We start from the raw sequence: 26214 nt of genomic DNA, 5'->3' as shown, positions 1-26214 counted from the left end.
GTTGGCAAGAATTTCTTAAGAAAAGTAACAAACCCCCAAAACTATGAACCATAAGAGAAATTCAACTGCATTGAAACTAGGAATCTTTTTGAAAGTTTTCACCATAAAAAAATGATAAAATGTGTGAGGTGACAGATGTATTTAACCTTATCTAAATATTACAAAATGCACACAAGCATCAAAATATCCTATTAATATGTAATATTTTAATGTTTTACCTATCAGTTTAAAAGTAAATTTTAAAAATGGTTAGCCTGGCGTGATGGCTCACACCTGTAATTCCAGTGACTCAGGAGGCTGAGGCAAGAGAATTGCAAGTTCAAGGTCAACCTGAGCAATTTAGTGAGACTCCTAAGCAACTTAGTTAGTCCCTGTCTCAAAATTAAAAATAAAAAGGGCTGGGGATGTAGCTCAGTGCTTAAGCACACCTGAGTAAAATCCCTGACTATCACCCGCCCCCCAAAAGAAAAGGTTATAAAAGATAACAAACAAAAAAACTAGGAACCTTTTCTTTTCACTGAAAATATCAAGAAAGTGAGAAAATAAACCATCAAGTGGCGAATATTTGCCACGTACAACAATATTCAGAATATAAAATGATCTAAAAGGAGTAAGGGAAAAATCCACTAGAAATTAAAAAAACAGCTGGGTACAGTGGTACACACCTGTAATCCCAGACACTCAGGAGGCTGAGACAAGAGGATCCCAAGTTCCAGGTGAGGCAACTTCCTTGGGGAAAAGTAAAAAGGGCTAGGGGTGCAGCTCAGTGGTAAGAGCACCCCAGGGTTCAACCCCCAGTACCACACACACCAAAATAAAAAACAAAACAAAACAAAAACCTGAACAAAAGACTTAAGCAGGCACTCACAAAAGAAAGGCATGCACAGATGCCACCTCACCAGTAACAGTGAATTAACGTTAGAACAAGATATCAGTTTTATACCCACCAGAATGGTGGCAAGAATTCAGAAATCAGAAAAAATCAAACTTTGACAAGGATGCACTATTACTTGCACCCTCTCATCTATGCCACTAGTGGGACTAAAAATTAGCACAACTACTCTAGAAATAATTCTGTCTCTAATGAATGAGGACGTGCACACCCTGTGAGCTAAGACTCCACTCCTGAGTTGGCGTCCTTAAGAAACTCTAGCACAAGTGTGTTAGGGCACATGCAGAATGGCTGGCAGCATGTTTGTGATACAGACAGCATCAGCAATCCAAAGGCCCCTGAACCATAGTGTGGATAACACATGTGGCTCATTTACACATAATTTTGAACATGGACATAGCAGTGAAAGGAGATTACAGAGTACAGTGCAGGTGGGCAGAGAAAGCAAAAGCAAACAGAAAAAGAATGTGTAGCATGATTCCACTTATATACCACAGGTGAATTTAGGAATTCTCCTATATACACTGTATTGATGGGAGAACCACATGTGGTAAAATTATAGATAAGCAGAGAAAACAATAACTCAAAATTCCTGTTAGTGGTTACCTGGTTGGTGGGAAATGAAGAGGAGGCTCAGGCTGGGGAGGGCTCACTAGGGCACAGATTTAAGGACAATGGTGAAGATCTATTTCTTTTTTTTTTTTTTTGCGGTACTGGGGATCGAACTCAGGGCCTTGTGCTTGCAAGGCAAGCACTCTACCAGTTGAGCTATCTTCCCAGCCCGAAGATCTATTTCTTGAGCCACATGGTTGTTCATTTGATATACATGTAAATGTACACATTTTCCCCCTAAATATGGAACATTCCTTTGTACAGTACTTAATAAAAACTAAAAACTAAAAAATTAAAAAGAAGTTGCTTAGATTCATTTGATTAATAAAATGAAGCACTTTTTTTAAAAATACTTTCTTAGATGTTGATAGACCTTTATTTTTATTAATTTATTTATATGTGGTGCTGAGAATCGAACCCAGTGCCTCACGCATGCTAGGCAAGCGCTCTGCCACTGAGCCACAACCCCAGCCCCTGAAGCACATTTTTAAAACATTACGAGTAGCAGTGGCTGGAGGTGGTGGCACAAGCCTATAATCCCAGCAATTCAGAAGCCTGAGGCAGGAGGGTTCCAAGTTTGAGATCAGTCTAGCAGTTTAGTGAGGTCTTAAGCAATTTAGAGAAACCGTCTCAAAATAAAAAACAAAAAGGGGATGTGGCCCAGTGGTAAAGCAGCCCTGGGTTCAATTCCCAGTACCAAAAAAGAGTAGTAGCAATGTTGTTTTTTTGTGATCAAATATTTCAAAAACAAACTATGCAATTCCATCCCTCAAACCTGAGGTTCTGGTGGTCAAGCTTCCTAGGATCAGTGCAACACCAGGAAAATTAATTTAGTATTAAAATAAATTTGGCACTAACGAAACAAACAGATTTAATGGGCATCTACCACATGTGAGTTGAGTGTCAGTACAGTCCTGCCATGGGGAAGATGAACATGGAAAGGAAGCTATGTGGAGTTAGGATGAAGCTGATTCTGGCTCAGTCATGTACTCACTAGGTGCTGAACAAGCTTTGAAACTGTAGGGCTTCAACCTACTCATCTATAGAACAGATTAATAAAATAACCATTTCACAAGACTACTGTGAAAAGGACATGAAAAGATGCAGGTTAAAGGTACAGTTACTAAGAAGTTTACCTCTAGAGCCACACTAGCTGGTTCCAGCCTGGTACCACCACTCCCTGAGTCTAGGTGACTGAACTCCAATGGTCCTGTTACCCTGCAGTGGAGGACCGCACCATGCAGAGAGCATGGAACAGCACCTGTACAGAATAAGCACTAGATACAGAATGGGAATTTGAGCTGATGTCACTGTTGTCATCTCCTGGTTCCAAAGGTCTAATCTGTGTCGCATTTTTTTTTCGAATTGCAAATGGGTCCATGCTATACTAAGTTTAACTCACTTAAAATAATTGTTCTTTGGTGACTTCCCTAAAATAGCATAAAGAATCTATGCTATCTAATAAAGTAATATTCTAATACATTTAATTCATAACCTATTCTAAATAACAAGATGTTATTATGTCTTGCCGAAAGAAAATAAGTCTGGCAACAAATTTAAAAGTTCTCTATAAAGAAGAAGCAAAACTGAAGTTTATTTTCTTCCATTTCTACTACCTCTTGAGAAATCCAGAAGTAATAAATCATACATTTTTGTTCTCAGGACTTTAAGGATGTACAACTATGGAGTGTATTGCAACATCCCCCATTTGTATTACTTGGCCAGATTCGTTGCAATGACCAGAATGCAGACACCATACTGAAAATAATAGGCAGGGACTATTTTAACTACTTGTGTTAACAACATGAATTGTTGGGTTGCTAAATGTCAATATAAGAAAAGGAAAGAGGGAGGTAAGAAGAAAGAAGAGAAGAAGAAAAGAGATGAACCCCTGTTCAATGACTCAGATTCCCTCCATGACCTGTACTTCAGCTGGTAGGGAAAGGTGTCTAGAAGCCAGGTGTCACAGGAGTTCCTGAGAGTTCCAGGAGGTAGGGAATATTTAGCAGTGGAGTTGATGCATTCTGTGAGGTGTTCAGAACTGGGGACTGCAGTCACTCTCACCAGTTGTGCTCTGGTTATCACTACGCCCCTACTTTCCTCTAGAGAGGAAAGTACTGGAGCTGTGAGGGAAGTGTTTATTTCTGTTTTATTTTGGAACTCCACAAATGATTCCAACACACAGCAAGGGCTAAAAACTACCAGTTTAAGGAAACTGAAGCAACAGTGCCCTAAATACCACAGAGATGGCAGCAGTAAAAGTAATCATACTGCAGACCACATAAAAATCGTGAACTGGTTCTCTCTCTGCCTTCAAAGCAGACTCGTCCCCAACTATCCCACAAATAAGATCCCCTAGAGCCAGGCGTGAGAATCATAAGTTCAAAGTCAACTCAGCAACTTAGTGAGGCCCTAAGCAACTTAGCAAGATCCTGTCTCTAAATAAAAAGGGCTGGAGATGTGGCTCAGTGGTTAAGTGCCCCTGAATTCCATCCCCAGTACAAAAAAAGAAAACCTAGAATGCCAAAAAGGTCACTAATATTACAGAGTTCTAAACACCAATAGTGGCTCTAAAACACCAGCCTTAAAAAGAGTAAAGTGAGTGTAAGTAGGATCTCCCTACAGAAGACCCTGATGAGATCTATAGTCAATAATGCTTCAAAAAACATACAGCACCTTACTGTGCATCCTGCATATCCTTATGCTTAATAAATTTGTAAATTTAGTAAATTTGGTTAATTTTTTTTTAAAACACAGGGATTTTTCTTTCTCACTAAAAGTTTAGATTTAAGAAGCCAGACATGGTGGAACATGCTTATAATACCAACTACTTGGGAGGCTGAGGCAGAAGGATCTCAAGTTTGAAGCCTGCCTGGGCAATTTTGGGAGGTCCTGTCTCAAAATAAAATTTATAAAGGTATGGGGCTGTAGCTCAGTGTAGAGTGCTTGCCTTGCACATGCAAGGCATTGGGTTCAATCCTCAGTACCACATAAGAAAAAAAAAATATTTATGATGTTCATCTATAACTAAAAAATATTTAAAAAAAAAAAAAAAAGATTCCTTAGGGTGCTTGTCTAGCACGTGTCAGGCCCTTAGTTCCATCCCCAGCACTGTCTCCCTACATCCGCCACCCCCTAAAAAAAGTCCCAATAGAGAGGAATTATGGTAGAAAGTCAATTACTCTTAGCAAGAATCATCAAACTCAGTCTGCACAGTGGTACAAACCTATAATTCCAGTAGCTCAAGAGGCTGAGGCAGGAGGATATCAAGTCCAAAGATAGCCTCAGAAACTTAGGGAGGCCCTAAGCATCTTAGCAAGACCCTGTCTCAAAATAAAAAATAAAAAGGGCTAGGGATGTGGCTCAATGGTTAAATGCCCCTGAGTTCAATTCCTAGTATTTAAAAAAAAAAAAAAAAAAAATTCATCAAACTCAGGTAAGAAAAACAACTGTAAGTATGGAATAAACTAAGTCTATGTTGAGGGAAATTCCTCTAGTGACCAAAAGGCTGAGACTAGCTATTCTGGAGAAGAGAAAATTCAAGAAAATTCAAGAAAATCCAAAATAGTAACCTCAAGGGGCTGGCCAGGTTTAGATAGTAAATTTTGCCTCTATACCTCCAAATGGCAAAATAGAGAATAGTGTTATAGACGTTTCTAGAAGACAGATGTTGGTCTATAGCAGGGAGGAACTGTCCAGTAACAAAGCTGCTGAATACTGAACAAGATGCTGTGGGAAGGACCCATTCCTGGATATGCTTAAGGCTGACTAACAAACCAGCCATCACAGAACTATTTCTTAAAAATCAATTATTTTATTAATATTACAAATTTCTTGCTTTTAATTAGGTGATTCCAGTTTAAGAAAAAGATGGGCCAGGCATGGAGATGCACACCTGCAATCCTAGTAACTCAGGAGGCTGAGGTAGGCAGGTAGCAAGTTTGAGGCCAGCCTCAACAACTTAGTGAAGCCCTGTCTCAAAATAAAAGGGGCTGGTAGAGCATCTGGGTTCAGTCCCCACACCCCTGATACTGTTTAAACTGGATGTATCACAGGTTAGTGATAAGTTTCTGCCACAAGAAGACAGAATCAGGACCTCTAGAGCCTGTGGTTGGTACTCAGGTTATGTGTCCTCCACTGTACCTTACCAAAACCCCTGTGCCAAGTTCTGCAGTGAGGGCTGCAGGGTCTTCTTCCTCTCCTGTTCATCTGATGAAGACTCTTTGGGTCTCTCAGGACCTAGGGAGAATCGTACTGCATAGCACACAGGTTGACCCGGAGTCAGCTGACTTATCTGACTTACTGGAGTCTCACACAATTTGGTTCAGGAGGACAAGGATGCTTCCTAAATGGATTCTAAGAGGATGCTCCTACAACCCTACTTTTCACCTGAGGCTGACAGATCAGGGCACAACTGCCATTGAAAAGTCAGTTTCTTATAGTTCCCAGGAAGTGGGGACCCACAAGACAAGCAGGGTGCAAGAAAGCAGTGGAGTGAGGCAGAATATGTCAGGGAAAAGCAAGGACAAGGATCTTGGGCACAATGGGCCATATCCCCTGTCCAGAAGGCCTTTATTATGATTTCTGTGGGAAAGGCAAGGCACAGTAATACTTTGGGCAGGCTGTGCCCAAAGGGTGCAGAGAAGAGAAAATTCAAGAAAAGAGTGCAGGACCTGTCTTTGGTTGCCTGGTGCCTGACTCTGGGTGATTAGGGCAAAGGAATACTGCCTCCTGGAGTGTGCTAGCCAGATAGAGGACTGGTGCTTTGAAGTATGGGCTCCGAATCAGCTGGTTGCACACTGAAAAGCACACCAGGGCAGTAGTTTGTTATCTCTAGGAATCAGCTCTCCCTGGGAGGGGCCAGCAAGGCCCCAGACACTGGATCATCTAGATTACAGAAAAAAATAATACAGTCAATGTGCTCTGCTTAACTTTTCTTCATAGCACTTATTTGACATTGCATGTGTATTTCTTGCTGCTCCCCACTAATGTCTATTCCATGAGGGCAGGAACTTCATTTTTGTTCAGTGTTATATCTGTGGTGCACAGAACAGTGCGTGACGTACAGTAGGTGCTTAGTGTTTGAATGAATGAATAAACAAACAAACCTGGATAAAAACATGGCTTTTCCAGTGTTTGGAAGGGGAGGTAGGGCACAAGTCCCTGTTAAGTACTTGAAATATTCCCCCAAATTTGAAACTATTAATGTTTTTCCTTTTTTTTAAACAATACCTTTCTTTATTTAGGTACTGGGGTTTGAACCCAGGGGAGCTTAACCACCTGGCTTAAGCCACATTCCCAGTCCTTTTTATATTTATTTAGAGACGGTCTCACTGAGTTGCTCAGGGCCTTGCTAAATTGCTGAGGCTAACTTTGAACTCGGTTTCCCGAGCTGCTGGGATTACAGCCTATCTTTTCTCTCTCTCTCTCTCTCTCTCTCTCTCTCTCTCTCTCTCTCCCTTTCTCCCTATCTATTTATTTATATGTGGTGCTGAGGATGGAACCCAATGCCTCACACATTTGAGGCAAGTACTCTAACATTGAGGTACAACCGCAGCTCCTTAATGAAGATTTTTATAGCTACCTCAATGGAAGACAAGTCATTTCCCATCCAACTTTCCGTAAATCCCGAATTAGGGGAATTTAATTAACTATGGTAAGGCAGCATAAGGGAGTGTAAAAAGTCCACATTTCGGAGTCAGTTCAAGATTTCTATTTTTGCATCACTTACTAGCTAGACGACCTGACTACATCAACTCGTTAGTCTGTTTCCCCAGAGGAAAATGAAAATGGCAATGATATCCACCTACCAAAGGTGAAGATGAAAGAAGTCTATCAGACTAGCTAATGTGAAAAGTTCAGGGCTTGTAAGGATAAGGGCAAGGGAGGCACATTACCTGACAGCAATGAACTCCTGTGCTAATGATCCAGCCTGTTACCCACTGTCAGTTCTCTATCACCTCAACTGTAACAAACCTGCTTGACTCAATGCCAACTCCACCTATTATATTATAGGTGGAGTTCTAGTTAAGAGAGGTTAAGAGGGCTCCCTTTTCTGAAGAACAGAATTGACCTCATGAAGTTATAAATGAGCAATTTGAGTAAAAAACTCAGAAAAGTGCTCAGTGTTCAGTCTGTACACAGACTAAATGTGCAAATGTTAACAAGTGATATTATCAGTACAGCTAAGTCCTACAAAAGAGACCTATCTGGAATCTATTATTCAATTATTAAGTTTTACTTATTTCCTATGAGGGGGAGGTTTTTAAACAAACAACATTCTCCACCCTGAAGAAACCAAGGAAACAAAAACCAATTATTCAGCTGAGCACATGATAACGTCAAACACTCAGAGTCCTTATCTTGTGCTAGGTATTGTTCTAAGCTCTGCTATGGGCTTAGGATCTTACTTCTCACTACAACCCTCTAACGTGCTGTAATGAAGACAAAGGGAGGTTAGTGGCTCATCACACAGCTAGTCAGGCTGAAGCCTAGGTTTGCACTGATGCAGTCTAGCTGCTCCATACTCCTAAGCATCACTCTTGGGTTAACAGTCAGTTTATTCCCAAGACTGAAAGAGACAACATTAGGAACTTTAGACGGATTACCTCAGGTGTTCTAACAAGTCTTAATAAAGTCTAGTATTTTTGAATAGGTATAAACATTTTCTTGAACTGAGCCATGATTTGCTTCTTAATGACAGACTTGGAGTTAATAAGACAATACTCGGTAAGACTACCTGGTATAATCAAACTGAACCTAAAAATAACTTAGACTAACATTTTTGTTATTCCTGATGTTTCCAAAACCATTATAGATGTACAACATTACAGAATTCTTTAAAAGTTGGCTGTTTAGGAACAGAACAGTACCCCAGTAAAAGTAATTAGAAGTTGAAAAGTACAAAAACAGTGGGGAAAAATAAATCACTTATAGAATCTACTGTTTATAAACTCGACGGCTGGAAAAACACATGGGAAAAATGAAGTGAAACTGTGGGACAATACCAACTTGCAAATATGCAATCAACTCAGGTTTTTATATGCTTTTAATAAAGGCATATGATTCAATATGCCAGTCTAATATTGTGAACTTGATATCATTTTAACATGTATGTTCAAATATTGCCTGAGCCAACTAGTGCACATCCTCCAGCAGTGGTAATTCAAATGGACTGCATGGTGTTGCTGGCAGAATGTTCCTTAAAGTGAATTTATCTTCTAGGGCTGCTCCAGGGCTTTAAATCACCATCTAGAGAGAGAGAGAGAGCTGTTCCTGGTGCAAGTAAGATACAATTGCGGATGGAGCCCAGAAGAAAATAAGTTGTCAGAACATTGCAAGGACAGGTGCCAAAGTTGCCATGTATACTACCCTCTTGCCATTTTCCTATGGAAAAGAAGTTAATGAAAAAGAATTTGAAGTCCACATATAAGTAATGTTTCTAACTTATAAGAGAAGAACTTATACACATGATTTAAAATAATGCCTTATAAACTGAATATATTACACTAATCAAGTTATTTGACTTGAATAGATCAAGCTTTGGGATAAGTCTTCTACAGACAGTTCCTACTTTATACCACAAACTAATCCTAAAGTTTTAACTACAAGATTATAATTATAAGTCAAAATTAATGTTGTACAAATATGCATAAACACACTATTGGGCTAACCAGACAACCTACCACGTACTAAAAATGATAATGGTGTGATCCAGAGTAATTTGCAATAATAAAGAATAACAGCGATTAAAAATTATGACCCAAAAAATGAAAAAAGCAAGCAAGCAAACATGAGGAAGGAAAGAATGCAGCTGACACAAGCCTATGACAGAACTTCCTGGAAAACTTCTGGAGTTCCAGTTCTCTCTCCAGGCACACATGAGTTGGGGAAGATTTCTAACACTGCAGAACACTGAGTAAAGTCCTCAGTAAACCTTGTAACTTAAGTTCTGAATATTGTATTTTAGTAATCCTTAAATGACTTATTAGAATTAAATCCTTAAATACATGAAAAAATTAAAGTTTGAGAAAACAGGTAAAATTCATTCTTTAAAACAAAGGACTAGGGCTGGGGTTGTAGCTCAGTGGTAGAGCACTTGCCTCGCATGTGTGAAGCACTGGGTTCGATTCTCTGCACCACATATAAATAAATAAAGGTTCTGTGTCCATCTACAACTAAAAAAATTTAAAAAATAAAAATTCCAAAGGACTAGAACACTGGGATTTGTCTCAGGGTTATGTTGAGAAACTTTAATGCCCATTCTGGGCTATAGATCATAAAGAACTACTGTTTTTGTTTTCATTTTTATCTTCTGCAGTGCTGGGAATTAAACATAGGACTTCACACATGCCAGACAAATGCTCTACCACTAAGCCATGTCCCCAGTCCTCAGTATCATTTTCGTGTAAGATCAAGTTTATCTCCTTCCCCACCTTCTACACATTAAGAGCAACTCAGCTTTAAAATTGCCAGAATACAAGTAACCACTAGAATCCATTAGTAATAAACAGTGGGCATTACACTTATCAAAATACCTTAAGACTACAGAGTGTTTGCAGTTTACAAAGCTCTTTTATATGCATTATGTCATTAATACATCCATCCTGAGAAGACAAAATTAGCACTTAAATTTTTTTTTTTTAAGAAATAGGTTTTCCCTATGTTGCTTAGGCGGCTCTCAAACTCCTGGGCTTAGCAGTCTTCCTGTCTCAGTCCCAAAATAGCTGGGACTACAGGTGCATGCCCCATGCCTGGTGAAACTGACTGCCGCAGCTTTAATGATTTCAGTATTAGTTATAGGAAACCTATACAAATCTGCATAATAGATAAAAATATATTTGTATGCTATTTTTAAAAAACTGAATGCTAGTATTTAGAATATTCTATTTAAAACCTGAGCCTTCAGTTTGTGCCATTAAGAACATTTAAAATCATTATTTTCAAATGAAGATAACCCTACCATTTTTATAAAATACTTCACTTAAACTGTATTCATTTGAAGAACAAGAAGTTCTACTGCACTAAACATAAATAAATAACAGTTAAGGAAAAAATTAAAAGGCAAAAACACCAAAAGTCATTTAAAAAAACCTGGATATTGGTCTTACCTTTTGTAGACTTGTTGGATTCAACTGAGTTTTGTCAATTATTTTTATTGCAACCTAGAAAAAAAAAATACACATTATGGATTTTAAGAATTGGTAAGCACAGACTACCTGGTAACAGTTTTATAAATGTCCACACATATGGCACTGTTAAAAAGCAAGCAAACAAGCAAACCTTGGCTGGTTACAAGCAATCAAAACTTTATAAAACTGTATAATTGGGGATGGGGAGATAGCTCAGTTGGTAGAGTGCTTGCCTTGCAAGCACAAGGCCCTGGGTTCGATCCCCAGCACCGTAAAAAAAAAAAACAAAAACAAAAACAACAACAACAAAAAAACTGTATAATTGAAGACAGGGGCTTTGTGCAAGTAATGGTATTACTATAACGTTTTATATTTGTTACTTATACAAACAAGGAAAAAAATATCTTCTGGGGCTGGGGAGATAGCTCAGTTGGTAGAGTGCTTGCCTTGCAAGCACAAGGCCCTGGGTTCGATCCCCAGCACCCCAAAAAAAAAAAAATCTTCTGACTCATCCCCCCAAACAGGAATGACAGACAGATTATACAATGAAAACAGTTCTAAAATATATGCAGTGAAGCAAATATCTTTAGTATTTATTGGGGGTAAGGGGGCATGGAGTGGACAGTGCTAGGGATAGAACCCAGGACCTTGTGTGTACCAGGCAAGTGCTCTACCACTGAATCCCAGCTCCAGTCCTCTTCACTTTACTGAAACTAATTTCAGTTGACCCTAGGATCTGGGGGCAGGAACTGTACTTTGACAGGGATGTATAGCTCAGCATACCTCACAAGGCATCTTGCATACAATGAGGGCTTAATAAATAAACATACAAACAAATAGGTTGATGTTATATCCAAAAACTTTAAAAACACTAAAAAAATAAAAATAAAAAAATAATAAAAGGCTTGGTATGGTGGCTGTGACAGTAATCACAGACCTCAGGAGCTTCAGGCAGGAGAATCACATAAACCCGGAGTTACAGACCAGCTGGGCAGCACAGTGCAGACAGTATTAAAACAAAAGAACAAAAATCCCTTTAGGCAATTAAAGAAAGAAGACTAGTTCCAGACCAATCTGTGGGTTAACCCATGTGCACAGGCAACAAATGTGTCACCTGGTAACCTTTGTTCAGAAAGGGGTGAGTACACCTCCAGGCAATACAAAAAGAGTCAGTAGGACATAGGAAGGAAGAATTCCAGCTTCTGTTTATGTGCATTTCTTAACTTTAAAAAAGGAAATCAGTTTTACCAGTTGTACTAAGTGAACCTGCATAGGCATCCTTGCCTGGTACCTCATTATTTGTTGCACAAAAATGATTTCTACAGGGGAGGGAGGGGAGGAGAGCTTAGTGTAGAGCAGTGCTTAGCATGCGTGAGGCCCTGGGTTCAATCCCAGCACCAAAAAAAAAAAAAAAAAAATCAGACTATGAAAGGGAACATAAGTAGAGAGAGGTTTTGCCATGACCAAGGAGGATGAATTAACTCAGCTGGCACTCAAGGTTCAAAACAGCTCATGGGCCACGCTTCCACATCCTACAGAATATAGATCCAATAAGATACAACACTAAAGAAAATGCCTGGAGTCAAAGTCTGGGAAGAAGGGTTTGAAGATTTTGTATGTCAATGGTTCTCACACATTTTGGACTCCTTTATTATTTTAAAGATTATAGATGACCTCCAAATGTGTATAAATATCTATCTATCTATGATAGATATTTATAATATTACAAAAGAAAACTGAAAAATTATAAAAATAAGCCCTTATCTATTCATTACTTTTTCTGTAGTGCTGAGAACTAAATCCAGTGCTAACTAAACTCCTGAATGGTAGGTGTTCTACCACTAAGCTATAGTCTCACCTTTTTATTCTAAGATATAGTCTTAAGTTGACCAGGCAGACCTCAAAGTTGTGATCTTATTGCCTAAGTCTCCCAAGTCACTGGGATCATAGGCATGTACCTCTATGCCTGGAAACAAAACACAATCTTTTTTCCCCCTTTAGTGGCAATCTACCACTGAGCTACATCCCCAACCCCCAACCCCTTTTTTAAAAATTTTGAGATAGGGTCTCCCTAAATTGCCCACACTGTCCTCAAATTTACAGTTTTCCTGCCTCAGTCTCCTAAATGGCTAGGTGACAGTGTGTACCACTGCACCCAGGTTGATGAAATTTTTCTGTGTTTCTGCATTCAATCTGTTGTGATAATATAGGTCATATGGCCTCTGAAAAATTCCACTCACTTGTGAGAGAATGAAAAAGTGAATGACTTAATAGTATTAGAATATAAAAATAGTGTTGACTTGGCAGCCTCCAACAGGGTCTCAGTAAGTCTTCAGCCCCATTCCCCGCCATGCTTCGAGAATGGCTACACAAAGTATGCTAATGCAATGTTATTTTAAAAAACTGATAAACTTGGTCTAAAGCCTCCACCTGTCCAAAATACTGATTCCCCACAGACCTGTTAACTTCCAGAAGAGTTAGAGAGAGGGAAATGCTGCAGCATGAGTTAGATCCTGAAGTAGAGGAACCATACCCCCATCTCTGGGAGTCAGAATTGGAGGCTCAGAGAGTGTGAATGTGTGTGTCCTTGGAAAGAATTCCAGTTCTGTATTTGGAAAATGAAAGAAAATACTGGCTGCTAAAATATGTGAAAACTGACTATCTGTGTCCATATCAAACGGGGAAAAGTCACCTTTTCATCTTTACAGCCCTGGCATAGTGTATGGGCGCAGTACTTAATAAGTGTTCGCTGAGTTGATCTGAGTGAGACCTTGAATACTCACAACCAGTAACCAAACACATGAGAGAGAGGACAGTGAGCAGAGTGAGTTTCTGGTGTTAAAACAGAGAGGAATATGGTTTTAAAAAGATTACAATTTTCTTCAAACTTTCCTAAGTAATTTTATGTGGTATACTTGGATCTTCCAATTTCCAAGAAACCCCTTAGCTATACTGTCCTTTTATGACCACGATTCTGTTCTCATCTTCCAAATACAACAGCGCTGCTGCCCTTCCCACTCCTTGTCCCTCTGATCTTCTAAGATCCAGTTTCTGGCGCATGACTGGACTCACAATCACCAACTTCTTCTGATTCTGTGCCATGTCCTCTTCTTATTCTACTCTGCTTCTGTTCTTACACACTTCCTCTTCAGCAAGTTTCTTCAGAAAGAAGCTCAAATATTTTGCATTTGGTTTCCCAGAATTGAAGAAAAGTCATTTTAACAAAACCATGGTATTCACAGAGTGAAACACTATCACTTAATGTGACATGTGTATGTGCAGCAATGAAGCCTGAGGGGGACATTTCTAATCCCTTCTTCTTCCCAATTCCTTGCTATGATGATTTAAACATCAAATTAACCTTGGTACAGACCTGGAGAGCTCAGAGATGAGACCTTTAAGGTCACTCAAAGAGAAGGTAACTGTGGGACATTGCTGTGGCAGTGCCTTGGAAAGGTAGAGACAAGAGAGGAGACCACCCACTCACTGCCATGGTTGTAGACAGGCTAGAGGATAGGGACAAAGGGGACATATAGTGAAAGCCAAGGGGGGTCACTAGGTATGGAAAGAGGAGTGTCCCTGGCCCTTTACTGTGAAAGTTCTGGTAAAGTTCATTTATTCACCCAGATACCAGAAGCAATGTGGAAAATTACAAAACAGGGATAAAGATAGTTCATGAATGAGAAGGGATTCCCCAACATGCTTCAACAGATCCGATCTGCTGGAGAACAATCCTTATTTTCCACTTCCTGTCAATTCACTGCGGGTCAAATGATCCTAAATTCTACCCCTGAAAGGCGTTAAAGCATTCATAACTGCTAAAAGAGCAGGTTAAAAAAAAAAAAAAAGATCTCAAGTCCCTTAAAGGGGGCATAGTAGCCTGAAGAATGAAGTATTAGTCTGCTTGGTCTATCATAACAAAATACTATAGAGTGGGAAAATAAACAGAAATTTATTTTCTCACAGTTTTGGAGACTAGAAGTCCAAGATCAAGGTGCCAGCAGGATAGGTTCCGGTGAGGGCCACTTCCTGGCTTGCAGACAGTTGCCTTCTCACCGTGTCCTCACATGGTGGGAGAGTCAGTTCTCTGTTGTCTCTTCTTATTAATAAGGACACAAATCCTATTGATCAGGGCTCACCCTTGTAGCCTCATTTAATCTTCTATAAAGACTATTACCAAACACTGTCACAATTCACCATACATAAGGTCAGGGCTTTACCATATGAATTTGAGGGGTTACAACTTAGTCCATAATGGTTAGAGACCAAATCAAAAAACTACAACAGTTGGTTGCAAAATAAAATTTCAAATTAAAACCTAACAAACACAACATGGGAGAATGTTATAAGCAGGAAGTAAAAGTGGCAGACACAAAGTAACATACTGTATGATTCCATTAGTACCTTAAAAAAGCCAAAGAGACAAAACTAACCTACCGTGTTAAAATACTGCTCCCCTGGACATGAGGGACTGTGAAGTGACCCGCAGGAGGCAAAGAGAGGCTTCTGGGAAAGGGCATAGAATGTGTCTGCCCTGGGTCAGGCTTATACAAATGCATACTTTTTCTGTATGTGTGTTACATTCCAATAATAACAGTGTTTACTTTTTAAGTCAATGATGACTTTAAAAGTCAATAGGTTATGCCTAAACTGGAAAATAAACACAAATACAATGGGCATATTATTAAACACAGGAAAGTAAAACCTAAAGAATCAGTATGAATGGGGATGTCTAGGGCAATACTACTTTTTATATTAAGTCTAGACTCTCTAACCTGTGAAATACAGAACTTAGAAGTAATTAAATGCAAAGTGTTCCATAACCACAATGAGGAAATTCAGTTAAACATGGCATACTGATTGATCACATGCATTTCTCTTTTCTCTCACCTGATAGGTCAAATGAAGCACTGACAGAATGACAGAATGGAAGAGGTGCCATTAGTAGACAAGTGACTTCCAACAATTTCTATAGTGACACAAATAACAGGCCCAGGAAGACAAGTCTACAGTGTGCTTAAAGAAGGAAAAATAGTAACAGTCCAGGAAAAATAACTGTGTCAAGCAGAATGTGGAATATCTGAGGAGAAGGGCCAATGCTTCTCCCAGCCACTATGAGGCTAAGCTGGGCACTCAACAACCTTTCAGACATCCCACCTGTGTTCAGAGCTCTCTCAATTTGCCTCCTAGGGCTCCACTCTTGCAAACATAAACAGAATCGAATCGGACCTCTTCAGACAAATGAGGAAAGTCTATGATGTTTGCTAACACCTTCCTGCATGTGTGGGATATGAAGGGAAACTATCAGAAATCATTAAGTCTCTTTTTTCAAAAACATACAGACAATTCTTATTATTCACAGAAATGCTCTATGAAGTTGCTATGAACAGCAACTTAGTAAATGCTGAACCACTGCTCCCAGGGACAACACAGGGTCCCTGACAGTGCTAGCCTCTGGTAACATTTTCAACAGTGAGCACACAAGCCTGCTATGTGTGAGGGCCTCCCCAGGGACATTCTGTGCTCACAGCTGGTTAATGCTGAACTCATGCCTGAGTAAAGCTCATCTAACAAACGTATTTCCTCTGTAAGGCACATCACAGACTTGTACTTAGCACAGCACTTCAAGTGCTGATTTGGAACCACAATGAACAGCAAAATCACCAACAAAAAACATTAAGAAAATGTGTTCCAGGGTAGAAACTCTCCTGCCTTCAATCTGTACTTAGATGGGTAGACACACAAACAACATGAAAAAGCAAGGGAACAAACCGCCCCAAACAAACCAAGATACTCCAATAATAGAATCCACTGATACCACAGTGGGAGAAATGTTAGAGAAGGAGTTTAGAATGTACACAGTTAAAATGATCTGTGAAGCAAAGGACTGTATAAGAAATGAAGAAAATTTAGGAAGAAAATATAGGAAGTGAAAGATTACTTCAATAAAGAGGCAGAGATTCAAATAAATAAATAAATAAATAAATAACATATCCTCAAAATGAAGGAAACAATAAACCAAGTTAAAAATTCAACAGAAAGCATCAACAATAGACTAGACCACTTGGAAGACAGAAACTCAGGCAATGAAGACAAAATACATAATCTTAAAAATAGAGTTGACCACAGAGAAGATGTTAAGAAACCATGAACAGAACTTCCAAGATTATGGGATAACATGTAAAGACCAAATTTAAGATTTATCGGAATAGGAGGAGGTATGGAGATATAAACCAAAGGAATGCACAATCTTTTCAGTGAAATAATATCAGAAAATTCCCAAACTTAAAGAATGAAATGGAAACTCAAATTTGGGCTTACAGGACCCCAAATGTACAAAATTGTAACAGATTCAAGTCACATTATAATGAAAAAGCCTAATATACTGAATAAGAATAGAATTTTGAAGGCTGCAAGAGAAAAATATCAGATTACATATAGGGAAAAACCAATTCAGATCTCAACTGATTTCTCAACCCAGACCCTCAAAGCTAGGATGTCCTGGAATAACATATACCAAGCTCTGAAAAAAAAAATGGATGCCAACCAAGAATCCTATATCCAGCAAAATTAAGCTTCAGATTTGAAGATGAAATTAAAACCTTCCATGATAAACAAAAGTTAAACGAATCTGTAACTAAAAAGCCTGCACTACAGAACATTCAACAAAATGTTTTGAGGATGAAATGGGGAAAAAAAAAGTGAATACCAGCAAAGGGAAAAACTACACTAAGGAATAATCAATCAAAGGAGAAATTAATTCAAAATAAAACTAGAAATAAACCCAAATGATTGGGAATATAAATCCTATCTCAATAATAATCAACTCATCAATCAAAAGACACTGACTGGCAGATTGGATTTAAGACCAAGACCCAACAATACGCTGTCTCCAAGAGAATCACCTCACAGGCAAAGAAATCCACAGACTGAAGGAGAAAGGATGCGAAAAAATGTATCATTCACAAGGATTGCATAAACAAGCAGGGGTTTCCATCCTCATATCAAAGCGGACTTCAAATCAAAGTTAGTTAGAAGGTACAAAAAGGGCCATTTCATATTGCTTAAGGGAATTTATACATCAGCAAGACATAATGATTGTAAACATTTATGCCCTAAACAAGGGAGCATTTACATACATCAAATAAACCCTGCTCAATTTTAAGAATCAAACAGACCACAACACAATAATACCAGGTAACTTTATATCTATCTATCCACACACACACACACACACACATATATATTTTTTAAAGTTGTAGATGGGCCTTTATTTTATTCATTTGTTTATATGTGATGCTGTGCTGAGAATCGAACCCAGTGCCTCACACATGCTAGGCAAGTGCTCTACTACTGAGCCACAACCGCAGCCCAGTACTGGGTAACTTTAACATGCCTCTGTCACCACTAGATAGATCCTCCAAACAAAAACTAAATAAAGAAGCTATAGAATAGTCAGGCATGGTGGTGCACACCTGTAATCCCAGCTGCTCAGGAGGCTGAGGCAGGAGGATCCTGAGTTCAAAGCCAGCCTCAGTAACTTTGCAAGGCCCTTATCAAGTCTGTGAGAACCTGTCTCTGAATAAAATATAAAAAGGGCTGGGATGTGACTCAGTGGTTAAGCACCCCTGGGCTCAATTCCCAGTGTGTGGGGGGAGTGGTGGGGGGAGGGGCTACAAAAGTAAAAAAAAAAAAAAAAAAAAAAAAACTACTGATAATTCAGACTTAGACATACACAGAATATTTCATCCATCAATGACTGAATACACTTTCTTCTCAACAGCACACAGATCTTTCTCTAATACAGACCATGTTATGTAAGCTATTACATACATTGGCATACGATTGTAATATTACCTTAATATATTTTTAGCATCTGTAGGGTTGTTTTGATAGCTCCCTTTCCACTGATAATAATTCTTGTGTTCTTGCTTTTTTATTATTTCTTCTCTATTTCATATATTTTTACTCCTCGTTTTTTCCTTCCTAATACATAACTTGAAAACAATTTGTTATTCTAGTTTCTTTCTGACACAAGTGCTTTGTTATAAATGTTCATATGAATACTACTTCATCCCAGAGATCCTGATATTTTAAGCTTTTATTATCACTTAGTTCAAAGCACTCTTTATTTACTTTTCTTGTGGCTTCTTCCTTGACCTCTGAGATATTTATAAGGGTGCCATTTAATTTGAAATAGTTGACATGTGGAGGTGGGGTTCTATATATCTTAAGGTGACTGAATTCTAATGTAATAAATCATGTAGGAAACAGTCTGCATGATTTCAAATTTAAAAAAAAGTAATGGAAATGATTTTTATAGATTGTATTGGTTACATACATGTCAAAACTGATCATATTGCATACTTCAAATATGTACAGTTTATTGTACTTCAATTTTACCACCATAAAGCTATAGGGAAAAAAATGTGTCAGACTTAGACATACACAGAATATTTCATCCATCAATGACTGAATACACTGCAAAAATGACATCTGTTTACAGTATAAGGGCTGAAACAAGACAGCAGAGCACCACCTAACTGGCCCTCAGCTTGGGGATGTGCATTTCTCACCACTCTGTTTATATCCAAGAATTATTGTCAAAGCCCTGTAAGGATTGACTTTGGTGTGACAAGTAACTTATATCGAATTGATAAATTTGCAAATATGAAATGCGCATAAAATGAGAACTGATTACCTATTCTGGAGTGGATGGTGGTGATGGTTGTTCAACAATACCAAGTATTTAATGCCACTAAACTGTACACTTAGAAATGGTAACAATTGTGAATGCTATGTTATGTATATTTTACCACAATTAAAAGTGTTTCCATGAATGTAAATCAGTGATTGTTAATTTGTAGGTTTACATGTTCATCTTTCCCTGTACTGATAAGTTTGATGTTTTTTAGTTCTGTTATAAAAATATAAAGCTTTCTTTCACCCTGTTTGCTTACTTCTAAATCTGCAAATTTTGAGCTGAAACAAACTGTTGTATTAACTTTTTTTGATCTATTGATTAATCAGTGCCTGCATAAAGAAACTACTACATCCTGAGTTTTGGTACAGTGTTATTAAAGGATAACACCCACAAGGATCTGAAAGAGTATTAAGACCCTCCTCCATGCTGGGAATTATAAGAGCACACCTGTAATCCCAGCAACTTGGGAGACAGAGGCAGAAGTACTGAAAGTTCAAGGTCAGCCTCTACCATCTAGTAAGACCTTCAGCAACTTATCAGTGCCCTATCTCAAAACAAAACAATAAAAACAAAAAATACTTGGGATGTAGCTCAGTGGCGAAAGTGCTCCTGGGTTCAATCCCCAGTATCAAAAAAAGGGAAGACACTCCTCCCTTTTCTTGCTACATATTTTTTCACATACTTCAATGAAAACAATATACCCAAATAGTTTGCATGCAGAGCCGATATGAAAATCCAGAAAATCTTTCCAGACAATAAAGAGATTTGCATAAAATTTAAACAATGTTACTCTTCTCATAATCTGTTTTGGAAAAGTTGTTTTTCATAAAAATATATTATACATTAACCTGACAAAATACAGTTATCTCATACTAGACAAAGGCACCAAAAATATATGCTGGAGAAGATAGCCTATTCAATAAATGGTGCTGACAAAATTGGAAATCCATATGTAACAAAATGAAATTAAACCTTTCCCTCTCACCCTGCACGATTAATCAATTCAAAGTGGATCAAAAACTTAGGCAATAGAATAGAGACCTTGCACCTAACAGAAGAAAAAGTAGGCCCAAATCTTCATCATGTTGGCTTACTACCTGACTTCCTTAACAAGACTCCTAAAGCACGAGAAGTAAAATGAACAATTGGTAAATGGGAAGCTTCTTCTCAGCAAAGAAAACAATCAATAATGTGAAGAGAGAGCCTACAGAATGGGAAAAAATCTTTACCACTCATACCTCATATAGAGCATTAATCTTCAGGACATATAAAGAACTCAAAAAACTTAACACCAAAACACCAAATAATACAATCAATAAATGGGCTAAGGAACTGAACAGACACTTCACAAAGAAGAAACACATCAATCAACAAACACAGGAAAAAATGTTCATCATCTCTTGCAATTAGAGAAATGCAAACCAAAACTACTCTAAGATTTCATCTCACTCCAGTCAGAATGGTAATTATCAAGAATACAAGTAAGCACTGGCAAGGATATAGGAAAAAAGGTACACTCATACATTGTTGGAGGGACTGCAGACTGGTGCAACCACCATGGAAAGCAGTATGGAGATTCCTCAGAACCACCATTTGACTCAGTTATCCCACTCCTCCATTTATATTGAAAGGACTTAAAGTCAGCATACTGTCACATCAATGTTTACAGCAGCTCAATTCACAACAGCTAAACTATGGAACCAACCTAGATGCCCTTCAACAGATGAATGGACAAAGAAAATATGGTACATATACACAACGGAATATTACTCAGCCATAAAGAAGAATGGAATTCTTGGGTGGAACATGCTAAGTGAAATAAGTCAATTCCAAAAAACTAAAGGCCAAATGTTTTCTCTGATAAGCGGATGCTAATCCATAGTCGGGGGTAGGTATGGAAGAATGAAGGAACTCTGGATTATGCAGAGGGGAGTGAGGGGAGGAGTGGGGTGGTGGGGATGGGAAGGACCATAGAATGAGACAGACATTATTAATTTATGTACATGTATGCAAAAATTTTTAAAAATGACAGAATTGTTACCATATTTTAAGCTTCTTAGTGTTAACTTCTAATATAGTAAATATCAATAGGCTTTTGGGGTTTGCAGGAGTTCTGAGAATGCCTGAGAAGAGCTGTTCTAATCAATAGCACTGCACATGACCATCAAGAGTGGAATATTAGCAGCAGCACGGAAGACTACTAGGGTAACATTCTGAGGGGGATAAACAGGATCCAAGAGTATGACCAAAAGGATAAAGAAAAAACCTGCATTGGGTTGGGGCTGTGGCTCAGTGGTAAGAGCACTTGCCTAGCACATGTGAGGCACTGGGTTCCACCACATAAAAATAAAAAAATAATAAAGGTGTTGTGTCCATCTACAACTAAAAACAACAACAACAAAAAACTCCGCATATGAGGAACATACACACACAAAAATACTTGCATATAAGGGACATACACAAAAATGAAAATGGTATTCAAAATACTAGATTCTGGGATTGGCCCCCCACTTTATTCTCTAAACTTACCATCAAGATGTTAACATAGTCTTCACCAAAAAAACTGTGACTAAAAGATATAACCATTTATATGAAATCTCAAGACATTAAGCTTACCCCAGGATCATGGTTTTATTATTCTTATTTTTTAAGTCATTGATGAACCTTTATTTATTTATATGTGGTGCTGTTAATTGAACCCAGTGCCTTGCACATGCTGGGCGGTTGCTCTACCACTGAGCCACAAGCCTGGTCCAATTTTATCATTCTTATAACTGAATTTAAAGCAGAGAGTAAACAAGGTTCAAGACCTTACCCCGTCCCTTTTCCCTCTCCAGGACAGGACAGAAAAGAGAGGATGAACACTTCCCCCAAAATACTGAGGGTTGACAGCAATGGGACTTAGCTATAGAAGTAAAAGAGCAGGTAGGAAGACAACAGTGAGAAAGCTGTGTTCATATTTTCTTAACAGAGAGAATGAGGAAACATCAAGCAGAGACAATGTGGTCAGCCCAGCATTACTGGAAAAGGCTCCAAGCCTGGAGACCCAGGTGCAGAGAAAATGTAGGACCACTGGGCTAACCGCAAGGTCAAGAGTCATTACACAATGTCTGCTGCTCATTAACCTCGGGCTCTTAAGAAGCTGGAGAATGAGGGCTGGGGTTGTAGCTCAATGGTAAAATGCTTCCCGAGTATGTGTGAAGCATGGGTTTGATTCTCAGCACCACATACAAATAAATAAAATAAAGGTCCATTGACAACTAAAACTACATTTAAAAAAATAAAAGTAGGGCTGGGGATATAGCTCAGTGGGTAGAGTGCTTGCCTTGCAAGCACAAGGCCCTGGGTTCAATCCCCAGCACTGGAAAAATAAAACAAAATAAAAATAAATAAATAAATATATAAAAGTAAGCAGCAGCAGCAGCAGCAGCTAGAAACTGCTTCTGTGGAAACAGACAAGACTCTGGATTCAAGATAACTGGCCAAGCAGGGGACCGGAGAGAGGTACAAAGACAGAAAATGGGTTTGATAGACTGCCACCAAGGGCTAAGACAACCAGATGCCCCACCCAGTCCCTGCCAAGCAGAATAAAGGATTCTGGAGAAACTGAAAATTCCCAGAGAAGAGACCTAAAGACACAGGTATCTGGAGTTCCCCAATAAAAGTGGACAATCCTGAACAGGTGAGCATGTCTCCTGTGCTGCAAACAGCTTCTGAGCAGCTTCTCAGGGCTCTGCCTGTAACACAGACGGACAACTAGAGATACCAGACTTCCAAAGAACGTCTCTATAAAAGAGAAGTAAGAAAGAGCCTCAAGGAAATAAACAATGCAGGGAGCAAAAAAACTACTTTATAAAAACAGAAAATTTTTTTTACTATCCTCAAGAAGCCAACAAAAGAATTAGCATTCAGATACCAGAATGGACAATGCAAGAGAGTAACAATTAACAGATGAAAATAAGCAGAGAAGAGGGAACACACGAACACACAAACACACACACACACAACACCCCAGAGTTTAGAAGATAAAATTAAAACCACCTCCCCAAAAGCAAAAATAGAGACAGAAAACAGATTTTTTAAAAAAGTCAAAGCTCTATTCAAGTTTCAGTCTCACTGGCTGGCTGCAGTGGCACACACCTGTAATCCCAGCCACTTGGGAGGCTGAGGCAGGAGGAGGGCAAGCTCAAGTCCAGTCTGGACAACTTAAGGAGATCCCTGTCTCAAAACAAAATATAGAAAAGGCTGAGGATGTGGTTCAGTGGTAGAGGACCCGTGGTTTAACTCCACTACCACCAAAAAAGAAAACAGACAATCCCTAGAACTGAAAGACAAAAATTGAAAGGGTCTAATATGCACTAAAACAATGAGTGAAGATCAACTCCTTGCACCTCACTGTGAAATTTCTGAGAACCAAAGATAAAGTTCCAGAAAAAAAAAAACAAGTTGCATCCCTAAACCAACTCACAAGGCTGTACCCCCAACCTCTCAAGACCCTGTGAACTCACTGTAGAGTTGCCCTGCTTGCCAGCCAAGGTCTCCTACCCTACCGGCTAGCTCAGTGCAGTCACTCCTTCCACCCAGCCTGAGCTCCCTGCATTTGTGGTCCACTGGCCCCACCAACTTCTTGGTCTGTTTCCCGCTTCAAGTTCCTACCTCTACCTGAATCCCTTTGATGTTCCCTAACAAGACCCAGCTCCTTCCTCCAGTCTTCACTTCTGTGTGACACAATCCCAACTCTGAAAATGTCCTGCCTGCACTGGGCAACTGACTGGCTGGAGAACAACTGCAGCCATGCCAATCTTCCCACGTCAATACTTTGTCACCAACCTCAGGGAAGCCTGAGGGCTACCTGGCAATTTACAGCACTTCTCTACTCCATTTACTCTCCTGCTTGCCTGGTAATTATTGCAGACTTCTCAGATATGTCCTCAATAATCAAACTCTTAGCTGATGATCTGGTTTTTTATTTTACTGAAAAACTAAAAAAAAAAAAAAAAAAAAAAAAAAAAAAAAGAAAACACACACACACACACACATCTGTGGGAATAGATACTTAATTTCTCTCTGTAAGTGATTCTCTTGGAAATTTCAAAGTACTTTTACTTTCTACATAATGAATAATGTTTACACATTATATGATTCTGGGTCATACCTACAATGTTGGTAAGGGAACAAGAATAAAGTGACTTTGTTTAAAGTTTAAAAAAACCCAAGGGTATTTTAAAATTAAGTCATCATGGCAGTCATATTCAAGCATTTTTGGAATGAGAACCTACTAGAAGTAAACATGGCAGGCCAGACTCTGGCATGAGGGGATCTGTCTGTCTCACTACTCTCCTGGTTTACCACCTGTGCCACATGAAAAAACTTGAGTAATCATTTGGGATCGGTGGGAACTAAACTCAGAAGTTTTGTTCCTTAAGGAAGCTTTTGATCAAGGAGAGCTCCAATCACTCATGTTGTTTACAGATTCCAAAAGCAGTCCAGGCATCTCAACAAGGAATCTTAACCAAAAATCCAAAGGATTTATTTTGTCACTGAGACTACTTGTTAACAGAATGACTAGCCCAGAGTTCCTGCACCAGCAGCCCCAGGCCTTGTGAGCTGCAGGCATCAGTGCCATGGCACTTCTGTCAAATGGTCAGCAAATATTAGGATAGCCTGGCAATGGGAGATCATTTCTCCTTAAGAAAAATCTTCAGCAGTAGTATAGTCATTTAACAATATTTATTAAGTATATAACTGGCACCAAGCACTATGTTATGTACTGCCATGTATGCTTACAGACATGGGTGGAGACAAATAAGCCAATTTCAATACAGTGTAAACAGTATCATAAAAAGGGAAGTGTCAGTATCTTTAATAATTCCTTGGTTCAATTTCAAATACCAAAAACCCCCCGTGAAAACAAAAAAGAGAAACCAAAGATATTAAATACAGTTTCTGATTTTTTTTTTTTTGGGTGCTGGGGATCGAACCCAGAGCCTTGTGCTTATAAGGCAAGCACTCTACCGACTGAGCTATCTCCCCAGCCCCCAGTTTCTGATTTATGATTCAACTGTACCACGGTACAAAGTGACACACATTTAGTAGAAACTGTACTTGGAATTTTGAATTGCCTAGCGGAAGAAGGCAACGAATATTTCCCAAAAGTGATCACCACACAGAAGGGCGAAGAGTACTCAGACACACTAACAGTAGGTGCAAAGACCTAAATGCAAGGAAGTGTGTCCAAGCAGCAAAAACAGGCTCTGATCACAAAAGAAGACTATGAGGATAGAGTTAATTTTATAGTTTTAATGGATGTACTTTTGATAAGGAATGCAGTTGAGCAGAAAGTCAACATCACAAAAGTTGGAAAAGTGTGTGCCTTCCTAAACAGAAACTCATCAGTCACAGGCTACCAGAAATACTCAGTTAAGGAAACCTATGGGAATAAATCTGTAAATAAAACAATTCTATTAGTTTCCAAGTACCATGAGCTCACACTTAAGTGAATGCACGAAGTTTAAGATAATTTTTGCAGTAGGACAATTCTACTGAAAAAGAACACACTACTCATTTTTATTTTAATATTCTTTTTTAAGTTGTTGATGTACCTTCATTTTTTATTTATTTACACGAGGTGCTGAGAATTGAACTCGGTGCCTCACACATGATAGGCAAAGACTCCACCGCTGAGTTATAATCCCAGCCCCAACACTACTCATTTTTAAAGGTAAAGATTATTCACTTAACATTAATATTTACAACTTTTACAGTAATGTAAATGTAAATGTAAACAGGAAAGCAAAAAGATTCCCAGATAATTAATGTTTCATTCTTTTTAAAAGAAGTTTAATTAACTTAGAAATAATCCTAAATATGTACAT

The 26214-nt window shown here is 38.7% G+C and overlaps 1 protein-coding gene across 8 annotated transcripts in view; it reads right to left on the bottom strand.

The window, feature by feature from the left end:
• Positions 1-26214, bottom strand: part of Mark3 (microtubule affinity regulating kinase 3) — a 94787-nt gene that overhangs the window by 49424 nt on the left and 19149 nt on the right. For all 8 annotated transcript variants that reach the window (XM_047541894.1, XM_047541893.1, XM_047541895.1 and 5 more), the window contains one exon: positions 10615-10668. In XM_047541894.1, coding sequence (XP_047397850.1) covers positions 10615-10668 — 54 coding nt within the window. The remainder of the gene's footprint in view (positions 1-10614; positions 10669-26214) is intronic.

The sequence above is a fragment of the Sciurus carolinensis genome, chromosome 2, assembly GCF_902686445.1.
Source record: "Sciurus carolinensis chromosome 2, mSciCar1.2, whole genome shotgun sequence".
Classification (NCBI taxonomy): Eukaryota; Metazoa; Chordata; class Mammalia; order Rodentia; family Sciuridae; genus Sciurus; species Sciurus carolinensis.
Note: the sequence above shows the minus strand (reverse complement) of the source record. Positions and strands in the feature narration are given on the sequence as shown.